Genomic DNA, 26,412 nt, shown 5'->3' with positions numbered 1-26,412 from the left:
AGACACAGTGAGTGAATACTTTGGCTATAAGTTAGGTAGTGAGTACACAGAGTGTGCTTTGGATGAAGCACGTGAAGATTATACTATGAAAAAAGAATGTATCTAACAGTTTTTAATTAAATTGCTAAGCAGATAAGCTACTCAGAAACACCACCGTGTTTGAGCAGGAACAGGAAGTAATACTCTACCGCAGAGCGAGCAAACACCAAGTGACAGCCTTTGTTGCCTACTCACCTCTCTCTATTGACCTACACTTTCAAACATACACACTAGGCCTACAGGAATATCTGGATTACGGCCAATCAGAGAGGTCCCGCCCCTGACCATCTCTGAATGGTTTAAACCACGATATGTGGATAATGTGTGTCTGTTGTTAACCACATGGAGACTTTCAGAGTTGCTGAGACTTTAAATTTTTTTTTTTTTAGTCGCAGCATTGAGAAATTAGGTCGCATGGGCAACCAAGTTGGTCGCACTCTGGAGCCCTGAAGTACTTAAAGTGTGAAGTTAACGAGCAACAAACCAATCTGCTGCTGTATGGTTCTCCTGTTCGTTCTCCTGGTTCTAACAGTGTCTGTCTGGTAACTTTCAGGGTCCTCTTCGGTCTCCTCCATGGTGAGCTTCAGCCGGGCTTCTGAGGATGTTCCCGTTCCTCCTCCTGTTCCTCCCCGCAGACGACCGGAGTCGGCTCCTGCTGAGTCTTCCCCCTCCAAGGTACCCTCTTTGCTTTAGCCCGAGGAGCTTTTGGACTGCAAGAACCTTTCAGGGTTCCTTCTGTTCTTTGTGTGTCACACAGCAGCAACCACCAAATTCTTAGAACCTGTTTTTAGCTTCAAGCTGTTACTTTCTAGACCCGGAGCAGTGTTTCCTGTGGTTCTGTGGCTTTTCCAGCCCAGACGCGTAGCCTCCACCTTGTTGTTGTGGGTGTAGTTGTTGCTGTGTCAACCTGTTGGCGTCCTGTTATGGTGTAAATGTAAACAAAGGTCTGTGGTGAGGGGAGGCGGGGCTGTTGTCTGACGCCGCCTTCTCCATTCAATCTTGATAAAGGTTCATTTGAATGTGACGTTTGACCCCTCCCCCTTTCTCCCTCACAGATGGTGTCAAAGCTGGACAGCCCCCCCGCCATTCCACCTCGTCAGCCCACCTGTAAGCTCCACCCCTCTCGTTACTCGTCACTGTCATCATCACCACCTGACAGCCCCCCCTCCCTGCCTCCACGAGAGCCCCTCAGCTCCCCTCTACACCTCCTGCCCCCCCCTCAGGGTCGTCCCCGCTGTGACCTCCTGCCTCAGGCTTTCTTCCCCCCCAACATCTCTGGCCCAACCTCCATTTGCTCCACCCCCACCACATTGTCCTCCTCACCCCCTCTCCCTGCTCCTGTCACCCCCACCTCCAGGAAATTGCCCCTGCCTTCTCCACCTCTCCCCCCACTCCCTCCCCTCACCTTGGATGGCCCCCCTGTGCCTCCACGTCACAGTGTTCCCAAACTCCCCCCGAAGACATACAAGAGGGATTCTGTTGGACACGCCTCCATGCTGGACACGCCCTCTGTGCGATTGGACAGCCTGGAGTTCCAGAGGGTTCAGGGACAGCTGATTGGACAGGCTGTGGAGGAGACTGAGTTAACACTACAGCTGATTGGATCAGAAGAAAGTAAAAATGTGTGATGGACCAATCAGGAAGCTCTGACTGCTTCGAACTGAGACTGACTGTAAAACAAAAATGTGCTCTTATTCTGAACATCTCTGAGCTCAGACCTCAGAGGGACGAGACCCTCAGGTACTGGCCTGGAGCCACACAGGTACTGCAGTGGTTCAGGTGGACCTGATGAAGAAGATGGTGATGGTGGTGATGTCATTATTAATGATGTAAACAAAAACAAGGGAATAAACATTTCTTTCACTGAGCTCGAAGAAACCTGGAATTCATCGGTCTTTATTTTACCTGCTGAACTGAACTGTGGCTGTTTGTGGTGACAGGAGGTCGAGGTTTTTGTAGGTGGGCTCCTCCACATCTACTGCCCCTGCAGCAGCGGGTGGTCTTTAAGTCTGACATCATTAGTCGTGTCTGGGTTCAAACTCTGCTTCAGGTCCAAAGTCAAACGAACACTGCAGCATCACTGAGAGTTACAAACTGTCTAAATTCTTTCATCTTTAATAAAATCATCAGCGTTGCTGCTTTACCAGGTGTAACATTTAAGTTTAACATCCATGAAAACAGAATTTATGAAATTTAACAGAGTTAGAAGTTAGCAGGAAGTTAGCTCGCTAGCTTCCTGCTAAACATGATATAGCATGTTCTGACTGAGAGATTTATGAAACAATTCAAACATACAGCTCTGCTATCACTTCCAACGTAGATGAAAACAGGAAACTAAACAGTGACGTTTGTAGGGTTACTGAAGTTGGACTAGCTGGTATATAATGATGTGCTACGTGATTGCTATTGCGACACAGCTATGTTAGCATAAACACAGTGAAGCTGGAGGATGAACGCTAACACTTTTCTGCTTGATAAAAATTAACGTGAGGGTTCGTGATGGTTAGAGACAAATGCAATCGCATGGCAGGATGCTGTAAACGGACCAAACTTCAGTCAGGAGAACTGAGATAATCCATCCACAATACGAGGTTAGTCATTAATATACTGCTGCATGGGCTGGGCTGTAGATGGGGTTTAAAAACTGAGCTTTAAAATGAACAGTGGTAATAAAAACCGAGAGAGGACGACAGTGATCGCTGACTGTTTTTAGGAGTTTGTTCAGATTAAATTGAACTATATACAAAGCACTAAAACATGTTAAAAACACAACAGCCTAAATAAATGCAGAGTAGTTTGGGCCGGGAGCAGGATTCATCATGTCATCAGAGTAGATGAGGTGGCGCTGGGCTGTTTCAATGAACTTTATTGACATTGTGAACACACACAAAGCCCCAGGATACAACTGTTTCTCTGCATTCAACAAACAGAACCAAGCAGAGCATATTGAAATAAATGCGTGGAGGGATGGGTGTCTTGTTACCATAGATACAATAATTACCTTACAGTTTATTTACAGTGATTAGAAGATTCAGTAGACGTTTCATCCCCATGTTTACTGAAACTGACAAAGATCAAAGCTCGGGGTTACAGTTTGACTCCAGTCTGAATTTTTTTTTACAAAGTATGAAACGACACGAAACTTTTCCAAAAACGCTCCGGGAATCAGTCTGCAGCAAGTCATTCCCACAGGCGCAAGTGTCACCATGGCAACGGGCAAATAAAGAGCAGAACTCAGAGGACAGACCGGAGACACCTGAGTCAGGTGATGTTCAATCACATCAGCGAAATCCAGGTGTCAATGATTACAGCAGATCAATAATTATCGATTACTGGAGTCTGACAACAGAAACTGAAATCCGCCCGTGCACACCCTGACCCCGGGTGACCCCAGGTGAGCCAGCACTCTGGTTTCCTGGTTCTTCGTGGTTGCTGCAGGTCTCTTCTCACCTGAAATGAAATTGTGCCTGTCACAATAAAACCAGTTTATCTTTTAAAATTATGCACATATTTAAAACTCCTCCCACGCTGACGTAACTAATCATGGCGATCGGTGACTCGTCCGTCTGTGGGACAGGTGAGTTTTACAGGAAGTGAGTCACTTAGAAACTCCTTTTATTTAGATTACATCTGCAAAGGACAAAAGGGCGGAGCTCAAACAACACACTAACCTGGTGATTGGCCCAGCTCAGAGTGGCAACCCCTGATTGGTACAGTCCTGGATCCCGATAAGTCTCTGGATCCGGTCCAGGATGATCTGGTTGGAGCTCCTGCAGTCGTGGGCGCTATAGGGCGCAGCGATCGTCAGGACGCCCGCCACTTTTAGCTCCTCCCCCTCCTCCTCCACGGGGATCCGGTTCTCCTGCAGCCACCGCCGCACGGCATCCCTCCGCTGACGCAGCTCCTTGGGGTCCAGGCAAGGGGACGGCGGGGGGAGGAAGACCGACCGCAGACGCTTCGCCGTCTCATCATCAGCAGCCGCTCGCAGGACCTCCACCGCCTCCACGGCGTGACCCATCACCACCCGCACCACCACCGCCTCACCAAAGGACACCAGGACCACACTGCAGGGCACAGGACAAAGAGGGTCAGAGCCACGTGACTCCTGATCAGTCAAATACCCGGAATGCAGAAAAAACGAGTTAAGGTCAAAGTTCACAGGAAACGGCTGAAAAAAACTCGACTCGTTCGTCACGATCAGCTGTTTGATTTACAAATTAGGCTCCACGTGCGCGTTACCTGGCGGACACCGGGTCCACGCTCAACAGCCAGCCTCGGTGCTCCTCGCCTTTTCCCGCTCTCACCTTCACCTCTTTGTTAACGTAGTGAAGCCACCTGAGCGGACCCATGAGGGGCCAGCCGCACTGCATCATGGACCTCACGGTGCTGAGATCGATAGCTGAGCAATGATTGATTCACACACCCCTCCACCCCCTGCCGTCTGCTGTTCACAGCTGTTAACGCTCCTGAGGAAACACAACACGGAAACAAAAGTTCCGCTTTAAGGCGTAATCTGAGCCGCGGCTGCCCCCTGCAGGCCGAAGCGGGCACAGCAAAAACATTCAGTAGAAGCGACTAGAAATAGAATAGAGACCCTTCGGCCAAAGCATAAAACATTAAAGAGAAACCACATAAGAATAAAAGTAATACTGCGAGGTCACAATAAAACAGCAAAAATAAAATAAATACGTTAACTGATGAAAATCCAAAACTCCTGAAATAAGTCCACAAATTTAATTTCAAATAAAATGTGACTCTTTAAAAACTCAAAAACTACATAAATAATGAAGAAGAAGAGTGAGAAAGGCAGCACGTTTCTGTTGGGGACAGCAGATTTGCAGCTGTTCACACTTAAACTGCAACATCAGCGAACAATGGATTACACTTTTGGTTGATATTGATCAGTCACACTTTATAAATGGCTTTAATTATAAAATGCAAAATGTATATTTATTTTTAACCACAGAAGATAAGGTAGATGTTATCTTCATGTCCTTCAGCTAAACTTTTATATGGAGGTGATGAATGAAAGCATGGATGGATGCCCCCATGAACCAAACATCATCCGAGCTCGAACATATCCGTGACAGGAGATCTTTATATGTGGAGCAATGAGGACAGAAACAACAGTCCTGACAGACCATAAAGCAGTCCAGTTTAGACTGATTTGAAATTATTTGGACAAATTTAGAATAAAGACTGTTGGAAACTAAATGAATCCAAAGTTAAGCCCTGAGACTTGTTAACAAGCAAAACTATTTAAGAGTTTTCATGGAAATGAAATTTGATATCAGAAATTTTTCAAAAGGAAAATGCTTTCTCTAAAGACAAACGAGAGAGAAAATAATTTCTAGAATAATAAGATTATGTGAAAAAACAATTTGTCTAAACGAGAATCTCACCGTCAGTCAGATGTTAAAGCTGTTAGGAGGAAACGGTGAGAACAGCGGGAAAAATGCCCAAAATATTTCTTTAGTTAACAAAAAATAAACTTTGAACAATGTTTTATTAGAAAACTCAGAATTATTCATTTAATATGTGGAGGTGAAAATAGTTTTCTAAATATATTTACCAAAAATCATATTTGGCTCATTCAGAAAATACAAAAGGATAAATTTCTCCATAGGCAAGAAAATAATTCCAGTAGTAGAGGAGACCGTAACGTGGGTCAGTTGTAACACTTCCAATTTCTCCCATCAGAGCTAAGTTTCAAATGATGTGACTCATCCTGTACATGCCAAATTCAGTTCTTCTATCACATGTGAAAATTAGCACATTTTGGCAAATACGGACAATTTAAGAAGAAAAAAAGTAATCTGTATGTGAAAAGTAAGTAATTAAAATTATTTTAATTTCTAATAGCATCATCTGCTTTGCAGTTAAACTCATCAAACTGAAATTGTGTTATTTGTATGTCTATGGCGATATATTCTGTGTAGGTCTTTAGTGCTAATGTTTTAGCTGTTGGCTGTAATGTTAGCTAGTTGAGATGAGATGGCCTTTATTTGTCAGTTCCAGTTGCCCACAACCGAGATGACAAACCGTACATACAATACACAAACATTGGGGAGACAGGTCAGGCTAGGTAGCAAGGAGAAAAAACATCGAAATATGTAACACAGAAGGATAATCCAGGAATGCACAGACATCATCACACCATAACACAACGAAACACAGACAAGCAACATGGGAGAGTGTTCCAGCGTGGACAGCTGATCTGGGACCGCTGCAATCTGCGATCGCGTCTCCAGCTGATCTGCTGTCCACATCAGATGGGAGGTAAACCTGGGAGGAGGTGTTGGATTCGGGGGAGGGAGGGTGATAGTGAGGGCGTATCAGTGTACATGTTTCATGCATGTGGACTGGTTCTTATATAGCGCTTTTCTACTCTGTCCGAGCACTCAAAGCGCTTCATACAGCTAATTCATTCACCCATTCACACAAGCACTTCTAAGCTTAAGTGCGCAGTATCTAACATTCATACACATTCACACTCCGATGGATGCATCGGAGAGCAACATGGGGTTAGTATCTTGCCCAAGGATATTTGGCATGCAGACTGGAGCAACCTGGGATTGAACCACCGACCTTCCGGTTAGTGGCTGATCCGCTCTGCCACCTGAGCTACAGCCATCCCACATATGTGTGTATGTTTATCCCGTGTTCAGCTGAGAGAAAGTGTCACCACGCCCGGTTAAGCGAAGGTCTGGTGGCCTTGAAGGAGGGACGAAGAGTTCTGACAACGATCCTGTTATCATGGAAGAATTTGTTGTTGCAGTCAGCTTTGACCTCGGCAGCCATCCCACTGGCGCCACATGAGTGAAGATGGTGAATGTTTGGGTTTAGTGCGAACAACTGCATCCAATTTATGCACAAATTATGGAGTGCATATTAAAAAAGGACAGTTTCAGGGTATCCCACCCTTAGATAGAGATGGGCACACCTGGCTGATGACACTGCAATTTTCCTATCCAATATAAACGATGTGAGCTACTTGTGTCAGGGCTGAAAATGAGTCTTATTACCTCTCAAACATTTGAATCTGTCAGGATTAATGGTATACCTGTTAAAACAAAACTACATATTTGGGAGTGATTATTGAAAACAATCAAAAAGGATGTAAACTTCTCCACTTTTTGCTCCTGTAACTCCTGTGTTACTGTCGAAGGCTGGACAATGTTGCTTTATGACCAGAAATGCCCAAAGAGATCTCTACAGAGTTACATCAACTTTGATTTGATTGATATGGAGAAAGAAAAGCCATCGCTTCAAAAGGATATTCCACATAAAGCAAACAAAAAGATGGCCTGGAATGACCTCACGGCACAAGCATAGTCCCAACCAATGATGGTGATGCGTCTTTTCAACAGCTCGAATCACATAATGAAGCATTGACGTCATTTCAGAGAGTTCATCTTTGGTCACATGATATTCTGGAGCCCGACACGGGCTTCTTTTGGACACGCCCACATTCAAACGTTTCATACAAATGAGTTTTTAACCAAATAACCGTAAAACAGATGCGCCACACCGATAGCCTGATATTAAACACAAGTTGCTACTGCACAGTGAGGTGGCTCATTTCAAGCTGCTGTTCATATTTTTGGCCACCAGATGTCACCAAAGAGGACTGAAGCGCTTCGAGCAGTGAACCATCTTGGTGGAGGGACATGGTGCAGGTTCACCGAGCGACCCCGGCCTGGACGCGCTCTGCTCAGCTTCGTTAGCACTTTTAGTGATGATGATGATCATTCTGGTGATTTGTGACACAGAACTGTTTTTTTAAATCACTGCTGCTGTTGATCTCTGGTGAGGCATGCACAGTAGATCTTTGAGACTGAAGTTTTCTGTCCTTCAGCCTAATGGAGAAAATCACTGCAGTCCCAGTCCAAGCGAACTAGTCTGAGTGATTGAACTAAAGCACGGCTCATAAAAACGTTCCTGCTGTGAATAAAAGTAAAGAGTAAACTCTCCCACTCCGAGCGTCACCTCCTCCTGACAGTTTTAATTTTTAAGCTCACACCTGTAGACTCGCTGCTGTTTATGGTTGGAGAGTAAATATAAAAACACAATTCCAACAAGTGTGACCTGAGGTCAGCAGGTACAGTGCAGGTGTGCTGTTTCAGGATCACCAATAATGCTTGTAGAACAACAGCACTGCTGTAAAACTGCCAACAGAAAACAACCAAGAAATGAAGCCGATAGTCTGTTTATTGTTGATTATTGATCACTGATGCTCGTTGGGGAAACACAAAGACATTCAAACCCTCCTACTGTCTCCATAGCTGTGCAAGGGATCTTCCTTGGATGGTGATGCCAATTTCTACAGATCTCGTTGGATCCTAACCTGCTCTCTCTCTCTCTCTCTCTTGCGATCGCTGAGCTCATTTCCTGTCTGTTGATGTGTTTTTATGTATACAGCTGTGTCAATATTATTGATTACTGGTTAACGATTGTTGCGCTTCAAGCTGCGTTTGGTTTCACTTCCTGTCTGATCGATAACGACTGTTACCAGCACGCCTGTGTCTGGCTGGACTTAAACAGTGTGCGGATGTTTGTCTGAGTCTGCTCAAACTAATCTCAGCTGGCTGACCTTTGACCTTCCTGAACATTCTCGCTCTGAGCTCACATCGAGCAGCTCAGAGGGTTTAAACTTCGTCACCCCCTCTTTCCAGCTCCACCCACGTGGTGATGTCATCGCTGGATGGAGCAGCTGCAGAGCTCTGGAGAGTCAGAGGGAGGGTCAGACCTGCAGACCGAGCAGCTGAAACATGGCAGACTCTTCATCGTCCTCCAACAACTCCTCCTCCTCGCTGAGAGACCTCACGCACACAGGTGAGACACCTGATCTGTTGGCATGGAAACAGTGTAGAGTAGACGGAGGCTGCCAGCTGTTCTCACCTGACTGCGTTTCACCAAACAGGCAAACAAAGCTCTGTTGTCCTGATCAGCTGACGGTCAGTCAGGCTGCTGTTTGTGTCTGTGTGTGTGTGTGTCTGTGTGTGTGTGTGTGTGCGTGTGTGTGTGTGTGTGTGTGTGTGTGTGTCTGTGTGTGTGTGTGTGTGCGTGTGTGTGTGTGTGTGTGTGTGTCTGTGTGTGTTTCAATTCAATTCAATTCAATTCAATTTTATTTATATAGCGCCAAATCACAACAAAAGTCGCCTCAAGGCGCTTCATGTGTTTGTGTTTGTGTGTGTGTGTCTGTGTGAGTGTGTGTCTGTGTGTTTGTGTGTGTGCGTGTGTGTGTGTGTGAGTGTGTGAGTGTGTGTGTTTGTGTGTGTCTGTATGTGAGTGTGTGTGTGTGTGTGTGTGTGTTTGTGTGTGTGAGTGTGTGTGTTTGTGTGTCTGTGTGTGAGTGTGTGTGTGTGTTTGTCTGTGTGTTTGTGTGTGTCTGTGTGAGTGTGTGTGTGTGAGTGTGTGTGTTTGTGTGTCTGTGTGTGAGTGTGTGTGTGTGTGTGTGTGTGTCTGTGTGTGAGTGTGTGTGTTTGTGTGTGTCTGTATGTGAGTGTGTGTGTGTGTGTGTCTGTGTGTGAGTGTGTGTGTGTGTTTGTGTGTGTCTGTGTGAGTGTGTGTTTGTGTGTGTTTGTCTGTGTGTGTGTGTGTGTGTGTGTTTGTCTGTGTGTGTGTTTGTCTGTGCGTGTGTGTGTGTGTCTGTGTGTCTGTGTGTGTGTGTGTCTGTGTGTGTGTGTTTAAAGCTGAGCTATAAACCCTGACTTGGATGATGTCAGATGATCTATCTGCATTAAATCTCATCATTAAATCTTCGACGTTCTTCTGGGAGTTGAGGTTTTTCTCGAGGAAACGTCAGCAGGTCAGATCAGCGTTGATCTTATTTTCTTGTGTGCTCTGAACAGGATCTCTGTGGAATGTAGCTCCGCCTCCTAATAGGATCCACATGACCGCAGCTGATCTGCAGGGATTAAACCTGGATTAATATATTATCATTGGGAAACTAAAAGGTGGAGTTACAGAGAGCTCTGCACGTGGAATAAAACATGTTTACACGCTCGAGCCCAGCCTGAGGTCTGTCTGTTAAAATCTTCCCTCCCACGGCTCGCTGGGGTTTTCTCCTGAACGCTGTCGGTTCTTTAGCTTACAGAGAAAGAAGCTGAACGAAGGTGATCAATTATCTTTAAAGTTTTTTTTGTTAGCAGCCCAGCTGATGTTGGGCTGAGGATGAGTGAATGGGGAAAAGAGAGTCCCAGTAATGGGACATTTCTCCTGAAATGGGAAAAAGGGAACACATCTGCAACATGTTCCAAACTATTTGCTGACAGCAAAGATCAGACGTTTTCCTTTGTTTTCAGCTGATAATAAGGCCAGTGCTTGTTTCTCCTAGCAGACTGGATGCTGCTGTGAAGGGCTAAAGTCGAGGTCCTGAAGGTCCAGGGTTAAGTTCTGGGAATGTTTTTAGAAATTCCTGATGGATTTCACAGGTCGCTGGTGATTATTAGTCTGTTGTGATTTGGCACTGCATAAATCACATTGAATTCTTGAAGGTTGCTGTGCATTTGGCACGGAGGGGTGTGCAGCGGCCCCTCCGTGCGCCATATGCCAGATTACCAGTCCCGCTCCGATGGTGTGAGTGCTTCACTCCAGGTCACACGTACGAGGAAGCCCTCCATGAATGGTTGAATCTGCTTCACTGCTGTGACGGTGTGATCGGTGTGGCAGTCCTGCTCGTTCTGTCCATATCTGTGCCTCTCCCAGTCAAAGGTTTCCTGCTTTTCTCTGCTTTCTTGTCTTTTAGTATCTGTTTGTTGTTTTGGCATCGAGCTGGTTTTGGTTAATCTCAGAAAATATGTCAGCAGCCTCACAGCTCGTGCACTGGAGAGAACCGAAGAAATCTGCAGCGGCGTTCGGCCTCTCACTGCTGGTTCTTCTCTCCGTGGCAACACTGTCAGTCATCAGCGTGGTGTCCTATTTGCTCCTGGCGTGCCTCTGTGTCACAATCACCTTCAGGTGGGTGGAAGCTGCTGTAGACAGATCGCATTACCCAGCATGAAAAACATCTTCCTGTTCTCCATCCCGTCTGCAGAGTTTATAAGTCCGTGATCCAGGCCGTCCAGAAGTCCGATGATGGTCATCCATTCAGGTAACCCAGGTGATTCAATTCTGACCTGGCTCTAATGATTCTAACCTCACTGCAGCTCTCGTCTTCAGGTCTCTGATGGAGAGGGACATTTCGGTGTCCTCAGAGTCAGTTCGGCAGCTCGCTGACCAGTTTCTGATCCACTTGAACTGGTTCAGTAATCAAACAAGGAGGCTGTTACTGGTGGAGGACCTGGTCGACTCCCTGAAGGTCAGTGTGTGTTTTTATTTTGTGTGTTTGTTTGTTGTGTGTATTCTCAACTATCTGTCCATGAAGCCAGATAACACACAGCAAGCAGTTAAACTCTAAATTCAGATAAAACTGAGGTTACTGTACGCGACCCTAAAAACCCAGAGTCCTGACAGGGACTAGAAAGAGAGAGCAGATTTCTCCTGTATCGGCTTCCTGTTAAATCCAGAATTCAAAATCCTGCTCCTCACATACAAGGTCTGAAATAATCAGGCCCCATCTTATCTTATTGACCTTGTAGTACCATATCACCCTATCAGAGCAAAAGGGAGTTTTTCCTTCCCACTGTCGCCAAAGCGCTTGCTCATAGGGCGTCATATGATTGTTGGTTTCTCTCTGTATTATTTTGGGTCTTTACCTTGAGACTGTTGTGATTTGATGCCTTATAAATAAAACTGAATTGAATTTTGTGTATTGTTTGTGTGTTTGGTCCATGTTTTTATTCTACGTGTTTCAGCTGGCGGCCGTCACCTGGGTGATGACGTACGTTGGTGCCGTGTTCAATGGCGTCACCATCTTGATCCTTGGTGAGTTTGTTTCCCTCTGAGCGAGTTAAATATCAGTCTTTCTGATCTCCGATTGGTTGTCCCTCTGTGTGCAGCTGACATCATTTTCTTCACTACGCCGTTGATCTACCAGAAGAAGAAGGTAACGACACACCTGGTGTCCCCGTCTTCTGCCCAGTTTGTCCGTGCTTAGCTCAGAGTGTGTTTCTGTGTTCAGGCTCAGATCGATCGTCACGTTGAGGCTGTTCGGCTCAAACTGGAGGAAACTCTGCAGAGGTGAGGTCACGGGTGATCAGGTGTTCATCATGTTTGACCTCACCGAAGGTCAACTCTGATCTAAATGCCTCACTGAGGTCAGAGGTGACAATCTGACCTTCATTTCTGCAGCACCTGTAATGTTTGTCTCAGGTGTCCATGGTCCACAGGTAACTGCCGTCTGTCTCACCTGTGCACATGCTGACCTCAGATCTAAACTCAGTGTCTGTCTTAATTGAACCAGGTGAGCTCTGTTACAAAGGCTCCACCTGTTCTACCTTTATGAAGAGTCGGACTGAACTGAGCATGCTCAGTGTGTTCATACTGTCACCTGTCTATAGGTAAAGTTCACAGTCAGGTTGCTGATTGATTCGTCCATGTTCAGTTTCCACGTCAACACAGATGAGCCCACCTCTAATCTGCAGGTGTTCACATTATTCTGTCCAGACGAGCAGCTGACAAGCGTCCTGTGTCTGTTTTCAGTCTGCAGGATAAGTTACCTGGCGCTGTGAAGAAGAGCAAGGCTGAGTGACACCTGAGATGTTGAAGCTCCGCCCCCTCCTCCCATTGGCCTGTTTGTCTGTGACTCACAAGTCTTTGAATAAAATCAGACTGACGAGAAACGAGCCGTGTGTTTTTATTCTGGCCCAGCTGTCCTCACCTGTCCAAGCCGTCACATTCAGTGGCGTGAGCGTGGTCATGTTTGCACGGTTACTTCCTGATGTTTGGACAGGAAGCAGCTTCACTGTTTCACGACAGCGAGGAAGCTAAGTCATGGAACTGTGAATTTTACTTCTGTAGTATAACTACACTGTGAACGCCCTTCAAAATAAAGATCACCATGACTGTGACCAGTCAAGAGTGATGCTCTTATTTTGAAGGCTTCTGAGAGAGGTTTAAATATCAGAGATAAAAATATCTCGCTGCGCAAACATGATTCCGTGTGTGCTTTTACTTTGTCTCCTTCACGCCGTCATGGCTGAAAACAGACTCGTCTCCGTGGACTTTGAGGTCTTCGGGAACGTGCAGGGTAGGTCGCCTGACACGTGACGGCGAGTTTGTGTGTTTTTTGAGGTTTTACTCGCTGACCCTGTGTTTGTTCTCCGTGTTCAGGAGTGTGCTTCAGGATGGTGAGCGTCCTCTTTTCCTTCACATTACTGCTGTTTTTGATCAGTATGTACCATGGAAACGTGTCACATGACTAAACGCACACACCTGTGAATGTGTGCCAGTACACGGAGGATCACGGGCGCAGTCTGGGGCTCAGCGGCTGGGTGAAGAACACCAGACAGGGCACCGTGATTGGTCAGGTCCAGGGACCGTGGGACAAAGTCAGTGACATGTGAGTCTGGCTGACCAATCAGAGCCTCCGCACACATACACACACACAGATATATCCTTTAATGGATTTTTATTTGAAAATGTCAGTGCAGTACTACAGCTCCCATAATGCTTTGCAGCTCTGTGCTGTCCTCATTTGCCTCCTCCTGTGACCTGGCTATGACCTCACAGTCAGAGCAGGAGGACTGAGGAGCAAGGAGCTGCAGGAGCATACTCAGAGAGGCGGGGCCACAGTTCTCCTACTTGTGTGTGGCAGTGAAGCGCTCTGATACGATCACATGACTCTCACCTGTCACACCTGTGACATCAGACGTTTACATTAAAATCAAGCAGGTCCTTAAACGGTTTATACCACAACTCTGTCACTCACTGGTGTGATGGGAGGGGCTAAAGAGGTGTCAGTGTGTAGTTTGTGAAATGGCTCCACCCACTCGTGTTGTCCTGTGATATAACCTGAACTCTTTAAACACAATTAAGCCCCTCCTACTAAGTGATGCCAGTGGCGTGGGCTGTGTCTCTGTCAGGTGACCTCACCATGATGAAGAGGAGCACAGTGTTTCTTTATTCACTGCGGGGTCAGAGGTCACTGAGAAATACCCTGAATGTACTAACTGCACTCTTCCTCCTCTTCCTCAGGAAGCACTGGCTGAAGAGCGTCGGCAGTCCGAGTTCCCGAATCGATCGAGCCGTGTTCTCCAACGAGCGAGACATTTCCAAAGTGGAGATCCACGGGTTCTCGACTCGCTACTGAGCACGCTCACACACCTGATCTGCAGCTGACGACAAATCTGACAGTACTGATTATTGATTGGTGACATCACTGTTTCCAATGTTTATTATGATCAGAGAAATAAAGTGTAAAGATTTACTGTTGCCATGGTGAACAAACTGGGTTTTTATTACACAGCTGCTTCCACCAGGGGGCGACCTCTGGCAGCTGATCGGCAGCTCCTCCTGAAGCCCCACCAAGTTTAGTCCACAGACCCGGAGGCTCGGTCATGTGACCGCTCAGGGCCCTCTACACGTTTACCTTTGCTCACCTTGATCCACATCAGGCCTGCAGCCACTTAAACACACGCGCCTCCTCAGGTTGCTCATTGCTGACCAAGTGAAATACATATTTTTATATACAGATAAAATATAAAAACGATCGACCTGATGAAAATGTTTCCGAGTAAGAACCTTCTATCTGTGAATGCTGCTGTAATTACAGTATTAATCACATCCTCTCCAGGAAAACTAGGCCAACAAAGTAAATTCTGATGTAAACCTTTATAAAAATAAAGACACGTAACAGCAGAAAGAGAGCAGGATCTCTGCACATGAAAGAAGAGTTTTGGATAAATCAGCTGATTCTGGATCAGCTGATTCAGCTTGGATCAAACATCTGTATGATCCACAGTCTGAAGAGAAAACACATCCTCAAACATCTGCGCTGCTCATCGCAGCTCATCGTCGCCAGCTGCTCCGATGCTGACAGAGGTGGACACGCACGGAGGTCAGCTCATGCTGCGACTAACTCACTGCGCCTCTGTGTGAAAACAAATAACAGCAAGAATCATAGAGAGGCTCCGCCTACTTCCAGGTAGCCGAGGAGGACTGACGAGACCGTCAGCTGTGACTGATCCCATCAGATCACCTCATCTTCATTCAGCGTGCTGCTTCGTGCTGTTCAGCAATCGATTTAGCGATCGATTGTTCTGCTCACGGTTCAAACTCTTCGTCGTCACCACGATCCGCTGCGTGTCATGTGACGCAGTGCTGAATGGTCAGTAAATGCTAGTGGTGTTACTATGGTAACGAATCCTGGCGCAGCATCCAGGCGGCGAACCTCCTGATGTGCTTGGCGGCGCTGTGACCCTCCTCCTGCAGGCGGTGGTTCTCCTGACGGAGGCTCAGCACCTGCTGCTGCAGCGCAGCTTTGTCCCGCTGCTCCTGAACACAACACAAGTCAATGCGATGATGTCATCCGCTTGCCTCCATGACATCAGTTTAATGCGCTTTACCTTTAGCAGGTCGAGCTGCAGCTGCTGAAGAATCTCTTCCAGTTGGAGGACTTCGCCTGAGAGGGAGCGGGCTGTGATGTCACTGAGGGAAGGGGAGCCGTGATGTCACTGTGATGTCAGCAATATTACTGAGAGAAAATAAAGGAGGTGTCTCACCTGTCCTCCAGGGCAGAGCTCTGTGATGTCACCCCCAGTGTGCGCTGTGTCTGATTGATGTCCGCTGTGAACAGGTGAACAACCAGCTAAGAGAGGGTGGCGGCTTCGCAACAACAGACAAACAACAAACCAGCTGTGAGTCATGTGACCACAGGAGGCGGTCCTTAAGTAATTTTGCCTGTAACAAGCAGTTATTTGAGTTCCTGTTTCCTGCCTATAAGCTCGAAGCGGTCCACCCCTCCTGCCATCTCCGTAAATTAGTTTCCAGACAGTTTGGAGGATGCCGAGGTCCTAACTGATCTCTGAGCTTTAATCTGCTCCTCGGTGAAACCAGGAGCTCAGTTGACCTCACTGACCTCTGGGAGTGTGCATCATTACCAGGTCAGAAACGCGACACATTTAAGGACCTTAAAATCAGTTTTGAATAGCGCTGGGAGCAAAGAACAGGCAGTGTTTCTTCTTCACTCACTATGTGTTAACAGACCTCTCTGCACTGAATCATATCTGTTATTAACCTCTGTCTCTCTTCCACAGCATGTCTTCATCCTGTCTTCCTTCTCTCACCCCAACCAATCACAGCACATGGCCCCGCCCCTCCCTGAGTCTGCTGGAGGTTTCTTCCTGTTAAAAGGGAGTTTTTCCTTCCCACTGTCACCAAAGTGCTGCTCATAGGGGGTCATATGATTGTTGGGTTTTTCATCTATTATTGTAGGCTCTACTGTCTCCTTGTTGTGATTTGTCGCTGTATAAATAAACTGAATTGGATAGAATCTGCCCACCACAAGGTCAGAGGGTTAGTGGGCCAACAAACACAGAGGTTAAACACTAACTAAGGTGGCTAGAGCTCAGGAGATACAGCAGGTCACCTACTAATCGCAAGGCTGGAGGTTCGATGCCCATCTGCTCCAGTCTATGTCCTTGGGCAAGACACTAACCCCAATTTGCTCTCCGTTGCATCCATCGGAGTATGAACATGTGTAAATGTTAGATAGAAAGCATTTACATAGAAAAAAGTTATTGTGCAACTGAGGCAAGTTGTGTAAAGCGCTTTGAGTGTCAGAGTAGAAACAGTCTATCTAAATCTGTCCTAACGAGGCAAGAAAGCCTCATCATTTAATCCTCCTTCCATCCAGGAGTTTGATAAGTTTGAGTGCAGTGACTGTTACCTTTGAAGGCTTGAGTGCTCTCCAGCTGAAACCAGTCCAGCTGTGATGAAGCTTGTGGGAGCGGCATGTGTTTATCTCCAGACCTCAGAGCCAATAAGCTGTCAGAGTAAGAGCGGTTACCTGTGGAGGAACGCAGGTGAGTGCTGACACTGACTTGAATTCTGAAAGTCAGAGAACAGGTACTCACTCCTCTGTAGTGGCAGTGGCAGTTTTCTGCAGATGGTGGGTGGGAGCGTGCTGGTGATACGTGGGGGCAGGTGGTCCGACGGCAGCTGAGAACAGCGAAACAACATGTCACATGACATCGTGTGGGTCAGACATCTCCATGGAGACGGAGGAGGAACACCAGGGACTCTGATGGGCTGAGAGACGAGGGATTGGTTGTTAGAATGAAAACAAAGTTGGTCAGAGGTCAGGGTAAAGTTGCAGTCAACGAAAACTGGAAACACCATAAGTCGGACTCGTTCCTGGTGGGCTCCGCCAGGGCTGCCCTTTGTCACCGATTCTGTTCATAATTTTTATGGAAAGAACTTCTAGGCGTAACCAGGTGGTGGAGGGCTTTCACTTGGGTGGTCTCAGGATCTCATCTCTGCTCAGACAAAGTGATTCTGTTGGCTTTATCGGGTGAGGGCCTCCAGCTCGCACTGGAGCGGCTCACAGACAAGTGTGAAGCGGTGGGAATGAAAATCAGCACCTCCAAATCTGAGGCCATGGGTCTCACCTGAAAATGGGTGGAGTGCCCATTCCAGGTCAGGGAACAGTTGCTGCCCCAAGTGGAGGAGTTTGAGGATCTTGGGATCTTGTTCACGAGTGAGGGAAGCAGGAGATCGACAGACGGATTGGTGCTGCAGTGATGCAGACACTGTACCGGTCTGTCGAGGTGAAGAGAGAGCTGAGTGTAAAAGCGAAGCGCTTGATTTACCGGTCGATACAGTGTTTAGACGAGATATACTCTCATCTAGAAGAGATATACTCTCGTCTAGAAGAGATATACTCTCGTCTAGAAGAGATATACTCTCTTCTAGACACTCTAAACTGACCGGTATGTACATTTCAAATTCCTTTAATTTTAAATATTGTCTATTTTGTAAAATGTTCAGAATGTCTATTCTTATTTAATTCACATAATGTACAGTATTCACCTGCTGGTTGCATACAAAGCTACTACTGCACATCCACCTAATGTATATAATGTATATAATGTATATAATATATATACATTAGGTGGTTTGGGTATCTGACAAGGATGCTTCCTGGGTGAGGTGTTCCTGGCCTGTCCCACGGGGGGGAGACCCAGGGAGACACACTGGAGAGACTATATCTCTGTGTTCCCCCGGACAATCTAGCGGAAGTGCCTGGGGAGAGGGAGGGTCTGGGCTTCTCTGCTTAGGCTGCTGCTCCACGACTGGGCCGCAGAGAAGTAGAAGCAATTGGACGGTTGGAGTTTTCAACCTGATTGTTGTCACCTAGTCAACTAAATAGATCAGCAATCAATTATAATGGGACAACTATGAATCAGTGTTATTCTAGTGCAGTGGTTCTTAACCTGGGTTCGGCAGAGCCTCCACCGTGACATGCACGGCTCATTTTGTGCACCAATATCCCATACCTATGTCTTGAATTTGAAAAAAATTTGAACTGGGGCCTTTTCATGAATAAATTACTAATAATTAATGAATGAAAAAGAAATGAGCCTCACCTGTTCACCTGCAGTGACATCAGATTGCTTCACGCCAACATCTTTTATTGGAACACAGCTGAATCTGCAGGAGAAGTTCATGTTTATAGTTGATTAGTGAGCTGTGATTTAATCAGTTTAAAGAATCAGAACCTGAAAAGCAATCGGTCCCAATGCTTCTTTAAGGGGCCAAGCTAGTGTAATTCTAGTGCTGGACCCCAGCCTGGCCCTAAATGGGGAGGGCTGCTTCAGGAAGGGCATCTTTGCCAAATCAAACCTGCGGATCACCAAAACTGAGATTTGCATATCGGAGCAGTCAGCGCTGGGTTAACAACGATTGCCTCCGATGCTGTTGGCTAACGGGATGCTCATAGAAACACTGCTGTTAGCCAATGACAAAGTAAGAGGAGAAGGCATGTGAGGAGGCAGTGAGACAGACTAAATGTAAAGAGAGAGAAGGCTAGTATGATGGAGAGAAAGAAGAAAGAGCTGGGTCAAAATGACGTGGCGTGCGTTGCGCTAACTGGAGCCAAGGACCAAACTTTTTGCTGCGCTCTACATTCGCCTGTTCCATGTCAAAACATGTATCTTTCTGACTTTATATCCTGCACCAGAGTCTGTGTTGTCACAGAGCTTTGCACGGCGTAGCGGGAAAGTGCATTACGCGTAGGAATAACAGAGGACATGGATCAATATTTGATCAACAAATTGTTCATACTTGGCTACAGGTTTCACTTCAGATTATAGTAGGTGACTTTAACATTCATTTAGATGTTGAATATAAAGACTTCACACTGCATTGAGTTCACGGGTAGAATCAGATGGCAGATCTGCCACAGAAACTGAGCATTTAACAGTTTCTCCTGAAAAGCCTCTCTTCTCTGATTCTTAATAACTTTTAATTTGCAGTGATGGGTGGACTGGAAAGCTCAGGTCTGACTGCCAATACGTCTTGATGAGGTCATCTCACCTGCTGGATCTCTTCAGCCCCTCCCCCTCTTCAGTAAGCCCCATTTCCTTAGTGGCGCCGTCTTTACATGTGATTAAGGCCTCAGGTGAGCTGGTAGAGGAACTGCTTTTGGACCTGCCCTCAGACCAGCTGGTGGATTCATGACAGTCACTGAGACAGGAAGTAAAAGGTCAGCATTCATCCATCATTTTTTCATCCTTCATCTATTCATCGGTCATTCAACCATCCATCAGCAATAATCCAATCTTGTATCATCTGTCATTCATCTATCCATTATTCCTCCCTCAACCTTTCATCCATTTATCAACATCCGTCCATCATTTGTTCCATTCATCCATACGTCAACCATCGATCATTGATTCATCAATTCAATTTTCAACATAACATACAACATCTGCTGTGATTGGTTGGGGTGAGAGAAGGAAGACAGCATAAAGACAGCTGTGGAAGAGAGACAGAGGTTAATAACTAATGATTCAATGTATTAACTACGGAGCCCCTCAGGGGACATGGGAGAAAAAAAATGATGATGAACTTTTGCGAGATCTCGCAAAACAAACTCGGGATCTCGCAAAAGTTGAATTCCAACAATGGCGGCAGCTACTTAGTTGTAATATTACTCTTTCTGGGTCACAAAATAAACATTTAAGATATTTTGAGGCGTGAATGTAGTTGTGTAAACACACACTGGTGATGGCAGCTACATTGTAGCCACAGCTGCCCTGGGGCGCACTGACAGAGGCGAGGCTGCCGGACACTGGCGCCACCGGGCCCTCTGACCACCACCAGTAGGCAAACATGGGGTTAGTATCTTGCCCAAGGATATTTGGAGCAGCCAGGAGGCAGCCTGGGATCGAACCACCGACCTTCTGATTAGCAGCTGACCTGCTCTGCCACCTGAGCTACAGCCACCCCAGTGTGTGAATGTGTGTGTGAATGGGTGAATGACTGAATGTAGTATAAAGCGCTTTGGGGTCCTTAGGGACTGAGTAAAGCGCTATACAAATGCAGGCCATTTTGTGTAAACGTCAGATACCTGCTCGGTTTACAAGACATCACATATTTGCAAAAGTGCTCCGACGTTTTCGGAGACCTGACACCCACCATCTCGAAGCTAACGGGAGGTCGAGACCTACTACAGCCGGGAGGAACACCGCTTTCCCGGCACATCGTGCCTCGACCTCCCGGTCGGCTTCGAGCTGGCGGCCTCCAAAGAATGCGGCTAAAACTTTTGCGAGATACCGAGTTTGTTTTGAGAGCAAAAGTCTGTCTTAATTCTTTTTTCTCCCATGTCCCCAAGTAATAAATGCATGAACTAGTTTTTCAGCGTCACTCTGAGACAGGATATTTCTAACTTTAGAGATGTTGCACAAATGGAAGAAAGCAGTCTTACATATTTGTTTAATATGTGCGTTGAAGGACATATCCTGGTCAAAAATGACTCCAAGGTTCCTCACAGTGTTACTGGAGGCCAAGGTAATGCCATCCAGAGGAAGAATCTGCTTAGATACCATATTTCTAAGATGTTCAGGGCCGAGTACAATAACCTGAATTTAAGGATTAAAAATACAGAGTTTTCACGAAACACTGTTAAATGTCCTTTTACATTTATTCTCTTCAAAGACCTGCAGTTCAAAAAAGCGCCCCTCCGACAGCCAAACCCATCTGTTCTCTGATTGGACTGTTACATTTGTGATTGACATGACATTGGCCAATCAGATGAAACGAAGATCGGGTCAAAATTCGTACTTGTAACTTGCAGGGTTTTTTTTTTGGCTAAGTCCACACACAAATCTTTTTACACATACAAAACTGATTTACAAGTACAAAATATTTATGACCACATTTTGAGCCCATAGTCTTGCAGTACTCTAGTTATTTTGGATCCCATCGACTCCCAAGAGAATCTCTGATGCAGCTGTTTTGTTTGCCCAGCTGATTGAGCCAATGTGAAATACATAGAAATGTATTACTGAATAAGAAGGATAAATCCAAGTTTGGTCAAGATAAAGGTGTTGAGGACAACGTTGGCACTCTGCTACGCCCAGAAATAATGGGCTGAACATTTACTCAAATGTTAAATCCGAACACTCCAACTGGCTGACTGCCCTCAGGCTGTGGAGCTCAAAGGAAAAATAAGTACACAATTATGTAAAAATCACAGAGATGACATCATTTGTTTACTTGCAGCTCACCAGGACAGAGAGCAGGTCTCACTCAGGTTGGTCATGTGACCGGCTGAGATTGTCCATTTGCCTCTCTGGATATCGCTCAGGACCAGCGTCGCCCCAGCCACAGCTGGTTGGGCTGATGATGTGCAGGGGGCGGAGTCAATTCCGCTGTCCATTGAAGGCACCTTAGTGTGAGTGAGATGACAGTCGGAGTATCTGCCCTCGCTGCCGCTGCTGCTGGAAAGCGTGTCGTTGGCATGCATCAGACTCGGCTGAAAACCCCCCCGAGCCTTCGTCACACGATGAGGATGATCATGATGACAAAGGTGACTGGCCTCTGGAGGAGAAGATGAAGATATTCCAGGTTGTTGTTAAAGTTCAAAGGGTTAAATGTCAAAGCTCAGAGCTGCAGAGCCAAACCAGGTCACATCCAGGTAAACTCACCTTTAGATCTCCCGATCTTCTCAAGTGAGTCTTCTTCAGAGCTGACTGCCCAATCAGGACAAGCTCTGAAAGCAGGATTGACATCAACAGATAATCCGATTACTTTGTGTCAAGAGTTTGTATTTTAATAATGAAAAGGTACAATAAAGATCACTCAAACACCAGTAACAGTTTCACGTGCACGGGTGAGAGCTCGGCTGAGACTCACACCCTGCAGCAGTCTTCTGCATTTATTTATACATAGCATGAAACATACAACTGAGGAAGTAACATTCTTATCTAGTCAAGCAAGCTGCGCTGACTGCTTAGAATGCTCTGTTCTCAGAATAACGGTGCGCAGGCGACATCTATTCTTAAACGGCAATTTCCTGTTTCTGTCAGATAGTCTAACAGTAAGCAATTTCCTATAAATGCAAAATGCAGACAGTTAGTTGTGCAGCTGGTTGAGTGCAAACAGAAATATGAACACTTTTAGCTTTAGTATATCAGCAATAATGATTAATAAAATGTCTTAATAATAAAAATCTCCTGACACTTTGTTTAAAAGAAAACGTAGATCGCTAATGGATCGATAATTAGATTACCCCAATCGGGCATGGCTCTGTGGGGTCAAAGGTGGTCCAGGGTCAACGGAAGTCGAGTGTTTGCTTGGTGACCTGCAGAAGGACAGAGTGCTGAGGGATTCTGGGTAAAGAAACGGTCTTAATGATCCTAACTGATATCAATCAATAATCATCACATCAGCCCTAAAACCTTACATGACTGCTTCAACACAGAAACAAGTGAAAGAATATCAGGCCAATAATCCTCTATGATGTAACACACAAACAAAACTCGACACGAGGAACTGCGAAGACGAGAACAGATTCATTAATGTTCTAAATAAACTTCAGACATGGAGAAAAATGCTCCTGATGGGAGGAAGGAAGTCTGACTGTCTCTGGTTATTGTGACACAAACCACAGACAGGTACAGGTGTGTTACCTGGATCCCTCATTCATTTGTTTAATTGGTCTCAGCTGCTGTTCCAGTTCACCTGGGATGCTCTGAGTAGGCGGAGCTTCTAACACCTTGTGCCAGGTGGGTGGGGTTACTCTTAATGGGTAGGAAGTGATGTCAGAGTCCAGTTTGTACTCAAACCTCGGGACTTGGTAGGTTTCTGAGAAACTCCTGAAGACCGAAGAACAAAGAGAGGAGAGCGAGTGAGAGAGTGTGTGAGTGATCGTTTACAGAGTCCTAGTCTGTACCGACTGATGTCACTCCTCCGTCTCTTTAAACCAATCACTGCTGATGTAAAACTCAACAAACATGCCTCCACAGGCTTTCCCTCTGCTATGCTCAGATTTGCTGGCTGCTGATTGGTTGGTGTAGTTTATCTGCTCCATATTTTTACTTATTATAGTCAAACTGTAAGGAGCGTTTGTGAGGCGGGTTCCTGTGTTTCCGTTAACAGCGTACTCCACACGTTATCCTCAGGTTTTCTGCTCTGATAATCTTCACTCTGAGGAAATGACCTCAAAGCTGCAGCTTATTACTAATTCAGGCCGTTTTGTATCCCTGAGCGAGTTTACTGACTGTAAATGCACTGAAGGAGGCCGGCTGAGTCCTTTTATTTTGCCTTATATATAATTTGCCTGTTTGGTTTTTCAGAGAGAATAAATTATTCATCTGGTGGATCTTTTTTTCCCAAGCACAGCTGATTAACTGATTTCTGGTCTGAAGCCACATCAAACGTGCTGCAGGGATGTCACGATGTGGTCAGCGTGACGTGAGCTTGTCCTCACAACGGTCAAAGCCTCTTTATGCACTGCTAGGTGTCAGTCAGAGCCCAAAGGATCATGCAAACCTGATTCAGGCTCAGATCTCCTGGGATTCTGGACACGTGATGGCGTGGCCCTGGCATCGGATTATGTTTGACCCTGAAATCTGACTTACAGGTGTGCTGTCAAACTCACACAGTGAGATTAAAGTGAGAGGATTACAGCTCATAATCCATCCTCCATATGTGGCACAGAACTCAGGAAACATTTAATGATGGCACAGGAAGTCCTGAGAGTTTAGATATGAAGATTAAACTATTTTTACCGATGTTATCAGCCACAGTGAGCAGCAGCCCACCTGTTGACTTTTACCACATAAGCGAAACAGAACTATAAACAGATTGAAACACTAAAAATCTCTCAAACATTTTCTATTCGGCATTTACGTTTCATATATTTATATTTTCTTCTAACCATTAAAATAAAGTTCAAATAAACCATCATGTGACCTGCGCGGTGTCCCATCTCTGTGCGGCAGAATAACGACCACGCTCACGGTCATCGATGTCCTCAGCAGCTCAATCATCTGCTTATGTGATAGCGTTACTATGGCGACCGCACAGATCTCCATTATCCTACAGCCGGGCCGGAGACCCTCCTTCCGCGCAAAACTGTTGGTCTCAACATCCGCCACCACTCCTTCAAAGTTCACGTGAAACCCAAGCTGACCGTGACGGTTCCTCCTCAGAATCATGTCCACAGCAGGACCGCCATGAGTCACCAGCTGAGGTCAGAAAACAGATGACATCAGATCAGTCTTGTGTATGACACATGCTCAGATTCAGGTTCACAAAGGATTCTGGTCACCTGCAGTCTCTGGGCGATCTCGCGGCTGTCCTCCCAGCCTCTCTCTCGTGTCGACAGCATCACACAGTCTCCGTGTTCGTAAAAAAGTTTAATGCCTTTGTGGCCGGCGTTCCAGCCAATCACGTCTCTGCAGTAACAGTGAAACACTACCTGTCTGCTGGCTTCCTCTACAAGCACCACAAACTCACTGGAGATGGCGAGCTGGCATGGTACATCAAAAGAGCAGCTGAAGTCTTTTGCTGTCACACTCCAGGTGAGAGCCCCGGCAGTGTTCAGGTAAGCATGAGGCCGTGGTGCGCTGCGCTCTTTTTTCTTTACTACCAGAGAGATGAAGCTGAACTTGGTGGAAGATGATGAGTCCACTAGCACTGATGTGGAAAAGCTTTCCACCAGCTCCTTCAGGTGCTCCTGTCTGTGTCGTGCTCTTATTGTGACAAAGGTCTCTGACCTGTGCGCAGCGTTTTCGGCATTAATGATCTTCGTCAGCAGGAAATTTCTGAATTCAGGTGAGGCTGAAAACATCCAACCTGGTGGGATCAAGGGACCAAAGAACGGGATGTCTCTACGCCTGGACACTGCAATACTAACAGGACACAAATGACACATCAACAGGTCTCAACTGTTCTACCTGCTCACGTTATAATCTCACCTGCTCTAGTTACAATCCTACCTGTAACAGGTGTGCTGGCTGCAGGGGCGGTGGACTCGAACGATGATGAAGACATGTTGGGAATGTGAGCAGATGTTCTGCGGACTGAAGGGCGGGGAGTTCGGCTCCTGGAAGATTACTGTGACGAAGTCATTCCCAGTAAGACTTTTATTGAGCAGCTGAAACACACACACACGATTTACAGCGATTTTATCTTAAGAGCTTGAAAAAAGCCAATTGGACTTCTTTGAGTTTGTGAAGATGTTTCAGATCTCATCCCATCCAATCCGATTTTCATGAGTACAATAACCTCAGTTTGATCTGAATTAAGAAGCAGAAAGTTAGCGGCCATCCAGGTCTTTATGTCTTTAAGACATTCCTGCAGTTTAACTCATTGGTGTGCATGTGCCAGATGCAAACTTGCACTTCTATGCTGATGATACAGTTATTTACAGCTGTGGTTCAACTCTTGTCCAAGCCATTGACTCCTTGCAGAAAGCCTTTTCTGCTGTCCAGCACTCATTACTTCAGCTTAAACTTGTTCTCAACGCAGACAAAACAAAGCTCATGTTGTTTTCTAAATCAAGGAGACGAGCCCAAACAATCCCATCAGTAACCACTCTTGAAGGTAATAAAATAGAGTTGGTTCACACCTATAAATATCTGGGAATCTTAATTGATGACTCGCTCACCTTCAAACCACATGTAGAGAATCTTGTGAAAAACCTGAAGTTAAAACTGAGATTTTATTTTCAAAATAAGTTTCTCTTTTAATACAAAGAAGTGGCTTGTTGCTGCAACATTCTTGCCTGTGCTGGATTGTGGAGATATTCTATATATGAATGCTTCTGCTCAATGTCTTCGAATGGTTGATTCTGTGTATCATGCTTCTCTGAGGTTCATCACTAACCGTAAATTTCAGACTCACCACTGTGAGTTATACTCTCAGGTAGGACGGCCTGCTTTGGTAAGTCGGAGGAACTCTCATCTATACAGTTTTATATATAAGGCGATACTTTTGCTGTTGCTGCCTTCTTATATATGTTCCCTGCTTGTAATGAAA

The 26,412-nt window shown here is 45.9% G+C and overlaps 5 protein-coding genes across 11 annotated transcripts in view; 3 read left to right on the top strand and 2 right to left on the bottom strand.

The window, feature by feature from the left end:
* sos1 (son of sevenless homolog 1 (Drosophila)) overlaps positions 1-1,906 on the top strand; it is a 32,932-nt gene extending 31,026 nt beyond the window's left edge. Inside the window, 2 exon segments of the mRNA XM_085161566.1 lie at positions 593-714; positions 1,095-1,906. Coding sequence (XP_085017692.1) covers positions 593-714; positions 1,095-1,667 — 695 coding nt within the window. The 3' untranslated portion in view covers positions 1,668-1,906.
* A 982-nt stretch (positions 1,907-2,888) lies between these two features.
* On the bottom strand, positions 2,889-4,716 carry gemin6 (gem (nuclear organelle) associated protein 6). Its single transcript, XM_085161583.1, has 3 exons — positions 4,279-4,716; positions 3,711-4,103; positions 2,889-3,489 (listed from the first exon to the last, which is right to left on the bottom strand). Exons 1-2 carry the CDS (start codon positions 4,410-4,412, stop codon positions 3,728-3,730), a joined length of 510 nt encoding a protein of 169 aa, XP_085017709.1. The 5' UTR covers positions 4,413-4,716; the 3' UTR covers positions 2,889-3,489; positions 3,711-3,727.
* Positions 4,035-12,764, top strand: LOC146516002 (reticulon-3-B-like). 3 transcript variants are annotated; one of them, XM_085161582.1, is made up of 9 exons: positions 4,035-4,126; positions 8,715-8,874; positions 10,851-11,001; positions 11,078-11,134; positions 11,203-11,341; positions 11,838-11,907; positions 11,982-12,028; positions 12,104-12,162; positions 12,625-12,764. In XM_085161582.1, exons 2-9 carry the CDS (start codon positions 8,811-8,813, stop codon positions 12,671-12,673), a joined length of 636 nt encoding a protein of 211 aa, XP_085017708.1. In that variant the 5' UTR covers positions 4,035-4,126; positions 8,715-8,810; the 3' UTR covers positions 12,674-12,764. The 3 variants fall into 3 exon arrangements, with proteins under 3 accessions (XP_085017708.1, XP_085017706.1, XP_085017707.1); XM_085161580.1 differs by having other exon boundaries at positions 10,848-11,001; XM_085161581.1 differs by lacking the exon at positions 4,035-4,126 and having other exon boundaries at positions 6,444-8,874; positions 10,848-11,001.
* Positions 12,765-13,053: 289 nt separating this feature from the next.
* Positions 13,054-14,355, top strand: LOC146516001 (acylphosphatase-2-like). Its single transcript, XM_085161584.1, has 4 exons — positions 13,054-13,171; positions 13,255-13,271; positions 13,374-13,483; positions 14,119-14,355. Exons 1-4 carry the CDS (start codon positions 13,075-13,077, stop codon positions 14,231-14,233), a joined length of 339 nt encoding a protein of 112 aa, XP_085017710.1. The 5' UTR covers positions 13,054-13,074; the 3' UTR covers positions 14,234-14,355.
* A 247-nt stretch (positions 14,356-14,602) lies between these two features.
* Positions 14,603-26,412, bottom strand: part of LOC146516000 (signal-induced proliferation-associated 1-like protein 2) — a 30,355-nt gene continuing 18,545 nt past the window's right edge. The window contains exons 7-20 of one of the 5 annotated variants that reach the window (XM_085161567.1): positions 25,371-25,528; positions 24,701-25,283; positions 24,343-24,617; positions 23,058-23,243; positions 22,658-22,729; positions 22,074-22,138; positions 21,654-21,966; positions 19,459-19,608; positions 18,510-18,573; positions 16,998-17,172; positions 16,811-16,930; positions 15,645-15,708; positions 15,489-15,570; positions 14,603-15,417 (exon numbers count right to left, since the gene is read on the bottom strand). In XM_085161567.1, coding sequence (XP_085017693.1) covers positions 15,274-15,417; positions 15,489-15,570; positions 15,645-15,708; positions 16,811-16,930; positions 16,998-17,172; positions 18,510-18,573; positions 19,459-19,608; positions 21,654-21,966; positions 22,074-22,138; positions 22,658-22,729; positions 23,058-23,243; positions 24,343-24,617; positions 24,701-25,283; positions 25,371-25,528 — 2,451 coding nt within the window. In that variant the 3' untranslated portion in view covers positions 14,603-15,273. Of the gene's footprint in view, positions 15,418-15,488; positions 15,571-15,590; positions 15,748-16,810; positions 16,931-16,997; positions 17,173-18,509; positions 18,574-19,458; positions 19,609-21,653; positions 21,967-22,073; positions 22,139-22,657; positions 22,730-23,057; positions 23,244-24,342; positions 24,618-24,700; positions 25,284-25,370; positions 25,529-26,412 lie in introns of those variants that run through there. The other 4 variants (XM_085161568.1, XR_014874355.1, XM_085161571.1 and 1 more) reach the window with 4 other exon arrangements.

The sequence above is a fragment of the Neolamprologus multifasciatus genome, chromosome 6 (genome assembly GCF_963576455.1).
Source record: "Neolamprologus multifasciatus chromosome 6, fNeoMul1.2, whole genome shotgun sequence".
Lineage (NCBI taxonomy): Eukaryota > Metazoa > Chordata > Actinopteri > Cichliformes > Cichlidae > Neolamprologus > Neolamprologus multifasciatus.
Note: the sequence above shows the minus strand (reverse complement) of the source record. Positions and strands in the feature narration are given on the sequence as shown.

What these genes read in the sequence shown, in the direction of transcription:
- LOC146516002 (XM_085161580.1), top strand. Translation starts at nt 8,811, where the DNA reads ATGGCAGACTCTTCATCGTCCTCCAACAACTCCTCCTCCTCGCTGAGA. An exon ending in GATGATGGTCATCCATTCAG is followed by an intron (nt 11,135 to 11,202) that starts GTAACCCAGGTG and finishes TCTCGTCTTCAG; the next exon opens with GTCTCTGATGGAGAGGGACA. An exon ending in CTGGAGGAAACTCTGCAGAG is followed by an intron (nt 12,163 to 12,624) that starts GTGAGGTCACGG and finishes GTCTGTTTTCAG; the next exon opens with TCTGCAGGATAAGTTACCTG.
- LOC146516001 (XM_085161584.1), top strand. Translation starts at nt 13,075, where the DNA reads ATGATTCCGTGTGTGCTTTTACTTTGTCTCCTTCACGCCGTCATGGCT. An exon ending in TGGGACAAAGTCAGTGACAT is followed by an intron (nt 13,484 to 14,118) that starts GTGAGTCTGGCT and finishes CCTCTTCCTCAG; the next exon opens with GAAGCACTGGCTGAAGAGCG.
- gemin6 (XM_085161583.1), bottom strand. Translation starts at nt 4,412, where the DNA reads ATGATGCAGTGCGGCTGGCCCCTCATGGGTCCGCTCAGGTGGCTTCAC. An exon ending in GTGGACCCGGTGTCCGCCAG is followed by an intron (nt 4,104 to 4,278) that starts GTAACGCGCACG and finishes TGTGCCCTGCAG; the next exon opens with TGTGGTCCTGGTGTCCTTTG.